Genomic DNA, 6,000 nt, shown 5'->3' with positions numbered 1-6,000 from the left:
GGGCCGCGGAGCCTGCCTGCGGGAGATTAGAGAGCGACATGAAGGGCCGCCGAGGCCCCGACTGCGGAGGCCCGAGCGAGACGCGGGAGGCGCCGGGCCCGCCCACCGCCGGCCCTGCGGTGCGCACTGGCCGCCGGCGCGGGAAGGGTCGGGCTGGCGCGGGCCGACTACGGCGCCTGCCAAGGGCTAAAAGACTTAGCCCGGGGGGCGTGGCCTAGCGGAGTGGGCGGGGCTACCTGGCGGGGCTGGGAACTCGGCTCCCAGCCGCGTGGAGGCTGGTTCGGCTCCGGAACCCTCGTCGGAGCGGAGGCGCCTCCTGTCCGCGTCGGCTCTTTGCTGGCCGGCGCTTCGGTCGCACGCTGCTGCCCGAGCCTCGATCCTGGTGAGCAGGTAACAAACAACTGAGGACTCGGGGGAGATGGGGAGGGAGGAAAGGCGTTCACGGGGCACGTGGAGGAGGTGGGAAAGGCAGGGGTGGAGGCTCATGGAAGCCTCTCATGAGGGTTGTTGAGAGATAGCTTTACCTCTCACCCCTTCGAAATCTTTTAAAATCGTCTCCTCTTCCTGGGACTGTTTGCCATGAGCGAGAGAGGAATTTATGCTCTGATGGTAGGTTTTCAAATCCGATGACTGTGCGATTGATTCGGGCACGAATCATTGCCGCAGACTTTTCTTCACTGTAGGCATTTTATCCTGTATCTTGGGGAAAGGGGTTGTTGATAAGGGTATTCTTCTCTTCCAAAAATAAATAAATAAATAGATAGATAGATAAATAATTCTTCCCTCACCCTCCTTTTTTTGTTTTGTTAGTTTGTTCACTCTTGAAAGAGAGCAAAGGAAGTTGGTAGAAAGGTTCAACTAAGGAAAGTGCAGGCAGCCACACTTAGTGAGGACAGAAAAAGTGGATAATAACGGTGTAGCCCTGCCAGCCACAAATATCACTCCCACCATTAACACGAGGTCACTCCCCCCCCCCGCCACCTCCCAGCTATCGAAACATCCATTTAGTCTTCAAAAATTCTCTTGAGAACTTGACTAACCTCCAGAGTCAGCCAGGGAAAATTGGAGACCCATGAGACAGCATTATAAGAGATAATTATGAAAACCCTTGTTGTGGCATCTACTAATAAGCCTTCATACAAGGATAGGTGTGCTCTTCTTCCCTATCCTCCTAAAGCTTTTGGTGGGGATGCAGCCTTTTTTTAGTATTTTCCTAACCTAGTTGGAATTTTTCCACTCTGTTCAGGGCTATCCTATGTGCAGGTCCCTGAGCTAGATGTGTGAAGAAAGTCATGATCTGGGTTCTCACGAATTTGAGGGAAGGCAGTGTGTGTGTGTGTGTTGTGGGGGGGTATAAATTCTCTGCTGTTAATACAGTTGAAGAAACAAACAAAAAACATAAATGAAACTCCTTCCCTTTGGAAAAGGCCCATTTCCCAGAAGGGGCATGTCTATATTTCTTCCAGAATTAAGTTGTGTACCAATATGTATCACCTCAAGTTTTACAAATGCAGGAGGAAGCACTATTCGTGACCTGTTGGCCGTGCTGTGGCTAACGGGTTCCATTCCAGTGCTACAGCAGCCCCACTGCCACTACACTGACCGCCTGATGGTGGCTCTCAGTTTCAGGTCTTGGAGACAAGCATGGGGGGAAGAGGGGGCGGCAGGGCAGGAAAAAATACATATGTTGCAGCCCTGGCTGGTGGGTTCAGTGGTTAGAGCATCGACCTCTGAACCAGGAGGTCCTGGTTCGATTCCTAGTCAGGTGCCACGAGAACTGCCTGAGCTGCAAGGCGGGTCTCACTCAGCTGGGGGCCTCGTGCGCCGCCAACCACACCTGCAGCAACGGTGAGCGGGGCCTGGGACCCTGGCGCCTGGGACCCTGGGACCCCCACGGCCTCCCAATCTGACTGGGCTTCCCTTTTTTCTCCCCCCCCAAAAAAATAAAAAATAAAAAAAATTAAAATGCAGGAGGATCTTTCCAAGAGCAAGGTGGGATGAAATGACTCTTGTGGATGTTGAGGGACTAAAACTGGATCTTAAGGTGAAAACAGATGTAGTCAGTCAGGGAGGAAGAGGGAGGAAGTTGCAGTGGAGAGAATGGTAATTAAGACATGATTACAGAAGACTGAGTCAGCAGGGTAGGTGCAACCGTCTTAAAAGGGTTTTGAATACTTAGATAGGTAGTTTGGATTTAATTCTCTAGCCAAGAGGGAAGAAGGAGAGGAGCATAATCAGAACTAGGCTTTATATATATGAATAAAAACTGTTGAATAATATGGAAGAATAAATTAAACAGGAAGAACACAGGATACCACAAAATTTGCAGTTAAAAAATGAGGTGGGAAAGGACTGAGCGGGATTATGGTAGAAGAAATGAAAAGGGAGAGACATTTTGAAGGAAGAATTAGATGTATATTTGATAGGAGGGGTGGAACAGAATGAGAAATTGATACTCACTCGAAATCTTCAAATATTGGTGACTGGAGCTGGGGAAATAATATACAACAGGGATCTTATACATGAAAGACAAGTTAGCTTGTGTAGAGGGAAGATTATCTCAGTATGTTAGGTTTAAGGTGTTATCCAAATATTCTTTGAGTTGTAAGTGCATGGGCTGAAACTGAGGACAAAGGTTATTAGTGCTGGAGGTAATGATGTGGGCAAGGTCCTCAAACCCCAAGAATGGGAGAATTTTCTGAAGACCAAAACAAAACAAAACAAAACAAAACAAAAAACAGAAGACCAAAGATTAAACCTTAAGAAAATTTATTTTTAGAGGGTTTAAGAAGAGAAATAGACCAATAAAATGATCAGTGGGGTAGAAGAACCTGGAGTTTTATTAGAGCCCATGAATGAGAATTTCCGTAGAGAGGAGGCAGTAATGAGCTGTGTGCTTTGGAAGTCCAAGAGCATGAACAAAGACAAAAGGTTAGTGGATTTGCCATTGGGGTCCATTAGGACCTTTGCATTTCAGCATTTTCATGAGTGTAGTTCTATCACAAGTTAAGATAGAAGCCAAACCCCTTACTACAGTTTTCACAGGGCTCCACAAGATTGGACCAACCTCTTCTTGCTACTCACCAATTACATGGGCTTGTTCTCCCCCCCCCCCCCCCCCCGCAACCCCCATTGATTTAGAGAGGAGGAAGGGAGAGAGAGAGAGGAGGGAGAGAGAAATATTGATGTGAGAGAGAAACAAATCTATTGCCTCCCACACGCACCCTGACTGGGATCAAAGTTGCAACCTAGGTATGTGCCCTGACTGGGAATTGAACCTGCCAGCTTTTGGCAGTTTTTGGTGTTAGGATGATGTTCTGAGCCACACAGTGGCCAGGGGGATGGGCTTCTTGTTCCTCACACACTCCCAGCTTGTGGCTTCCCCTCCCCTTACTTGCTGTTACTTCTCTCTCTAATTATCTCTACCCCATCCCTCCATCTGGCTCATGGGCCTTCTCCGGCACACTGTTCAAATTTATCCTCCACAGAAAGACCTTCCTTGTATGATGAAAAAGCCACTACCACACTCCTTTGTTATTCTGTATCCCTTTACCATGATTTTTATTTTTCAGAGTTGTACTGACTTTTAAGGGCTGCCACAACACATTACCACAAATTGGATGGCTTAAAATAACAGAAATTTATTCTCTCATGGTTCTGGAGGCCAGAAGTCTGAAATCAAAGTGTTGGCAGGGTTTGTTCCTTTTGGAGGCTGAGGGAGTGAGTGTCTGTTCCGTACCTCTCTCCTAGCTCTGGTGTTTGCTGGCTTGCAGCTTCAGTACTGCCTATCTCTGTCTCTACCTTTACATGGTGTTTTTCCTATGTATATCTTTTTGTGTGTCCAGATTTCCCTCTTATAAGGATGCCAGTAATTGGAAGAGGACCCACACTAGTTCAGTATGATCTCACCTTAATTTGATTGCACCTGCAAAGATTTTATTTCCAAACTAGAAGCCCAGTGCACGAAATTTGTGCACTGGAGGGGGAGGGGGGTCCCTCAGCCCGGCCTGCGCCCTCTCCCAGTTGGACACCCTTAGCGCTGCCGCAGAGGTGAGAGAGGCTCCCACCACTGCAGCTGTGCTTGCCAGCCATGAGCCTGGCTTCTGGCTGAGTGGCACTCCCCCTGTAGGAGCACACTGACCACCAGGGGGCAGCTCCTGTGTTGAGCATCTGCCCTCTGGTGGTCAGTGCGCGTCATAGTGACCAGTTCCGCCATTTGGTCAATTTGCATATTCGCCTTTTATTATATAGGACTAGATTGAAATCTAGTACATGATTGAAATCGCGCGAGGAGGCGCCCCGTGGGCCACCGCAAAAGTCAGGCCAGGCCGCCACCGCAGGTGGCCGGGACCCGCGCCTGACTGGTGCCATGGGTGGCCAGGACCATGCCTGACTTCCGCCCCAGGTCCACCCTACCTGTGTCCGCTCCGGGGCTGCCCAAGCCGGCACAGTGGCTCGGCCAGCCCCAGGCCCTCCCGCCCCCGACCCCTCTGCCTGTGTCCGCTCCGGGCCGCCGGAGCTGCTGCACTGGCTGGGGCAGGCTCCCCTGTCTCTGTCTCCGTCTCCGCTCTGGGCCTCAACCTGCGTGCGCAACCACCTCCTGTCTAGTCGTCCTGTTACGGTGTCCCGGCCTAATTTGCATATTACCTCTTTATATATTAAGATAAGGAAAGTCACATTCAAGTTATCAGCAGTTAGGACTTCAACATCTTTTTGGAGGGGACACATAAAGAACAGATAATATTATGTTACGTATTTATTTACTTCTTTGTGTTCTTTCCTCCATTGAAATGTAAGACTTGAGGGCAGCAACCGGTTTTGTTCAGTGCTGTCTGGCTCCTGCCACTGTGCCTGGAATGCTCAATATTGGTTGAGTGAATGACTCAATGAAATTGGCCAAATGAAGTAAAGGAAGATTTGGATAATGAGAAAATGGGGAAAGCTGGTTTAAAAATCCTTTTGTTTGAGAAAGAGTTGAAAAAGAAACAAAGCAATTGTTAAGTCAACTTAAAGGACTTTAAAGAGTGCTGCTTAGGCATTACTTGTAAGCTATTTTTCCCATGAGTTAGTTGCCAGAGCCAAGGGACTGCCTCTCAGCTCTGCAAGAGAAGGAAAAATGAATTTAGCAGTTTCCCCAGGTATAGGAGAACTGACTGACTCATGATAACCAAACTAAAAAGAGATGGCTTTATAGGCCAGAATGCTATGTAATTATTAAGGGTGTCTCAAGAACAAGGACTGATTTTTCTCTGACAAGGGCAGTACATTCACTAAAGATAACACTTAAGGTTGCTTGATAAAAACAAGTTTAGAGGCAGCAGAGTTTGATATTTCTCAAGGGATATCCCATCAAACAGTGGTAGCTAATAGATTCCCTTTTTAGGGTGAGTTTTCCAACTACTTCCCAAGGCCCACCTCCAAAGATTCTGGTGTAGTAGGTTTGAGGTCTTGATCACTTGGGACTCTGTTTAATAAGTCTTTCAGGTAGTTCTCATGATCAGGCAAGTTTGGAAGACATTGCCTACAATTGTTCTTGTGGCAAATCCTGGATTGGAATTCTACCTAGTGGCCTCAGCCATATCTACTGGGCTCCCACAGTTCGTTTCTTAGAGTAAAGGTGTGAGCCCTCTGCTTAGCAATTTTCATACTTAGGAGACCTTCCTTCAGTAAGCTCAGCATATGCTTTAATGACTCAGCAATTGAAACAAGGCCATTTGGATATTTTTCTTCTCTTAGTAGCTGGAATGAGCTTGGTTGTTAAAATAAGCACCTTTCCTATGTGAATTGTGTTTCATAGTAACTAAATAGTGCATGAGAAGAATTGATTCCTGGTAGAATTTCAGTTAATAAATACAGAAAGAATGGCAAAATGTGTATGTCACCATATTGCAATCCATAATGGAATAATGGATCATCAATGACAGCTAAAATCATCAGGTCAAAACTAGGGGGAACTTTATACCAGATGAAACAGACTGACAGCACCTGAACCCACTGACC

At 47.4% G+C, this 6,000-nt stretch overlaps 2 protein-coding genes and 1 non-coding gene across 5 annotated transcripts in view; 2 read left to right on the top strand and 1 right to left on the bottom strand.

Annotated features, from left to right (window-relative positions):
* The window catches only part of MBLAC2 (metallo-beta-lactamase domain containing 2), a 9,512-nt gene extending 8,854 nt beyond the window's left edge, over positions 1–658 (bottom strand). Inside the window, exon 1 of the mRNA XM_014453712.1 lies at positions 525–658. Within this exon, the coding sequence (XP_014309198.1) occupies positions 525–658 (134 nt within the window). The remainder of the gene's footprint in view (positions 1–524) is intronic.
* Positions 234–6,000, top strand: part of POLR3G (RNA polymerase III subunit G) — a 45,526-nt gene continuing 39,759 nt past the window's right edge. For 2 of the 3 annotated variants that reach the window (XR_002828077.1, XM_006081222.3), the window contains exon 1: positions 234–390. The gene's annotated coding sequence lies outside the window, so the exon portion shown is untranslated. The remainder of the gene's footprint in view (positions 391–6,000) is intronic. The other variant, XR_002828080.1, reaches the window with a different exon arrangement.
* On the top strand, positions 1,519–1,644 carry LOC111825597. Its single transcript, XR_002828793.1, has one exon. It is a non-coding gene; the product is annotated as a small nucleolar RNA SNORA54 (small nucleolar RNA).

The sequence above is a fragment of the Myotis lucifugus genome, unplaced genomic scaffold, assembly GCF_000147115.1.
Source record: "Myotis lucifugus unplaced genomic scaffold, Myoluc2.0 scaffold_0, whole genome shotgun sequence".
Classification (NCBI taxonomy): Eukaryota; Metazoa; Chordata; class Mammalia; order Chiroptera; family Vespertilionidae; genus Myotis; species Myotis lucifugus.
Note: the sequence above shows the minus strand (reverse complement) of the source record. Positions and strands in the feature narration are given on the sequence as shown.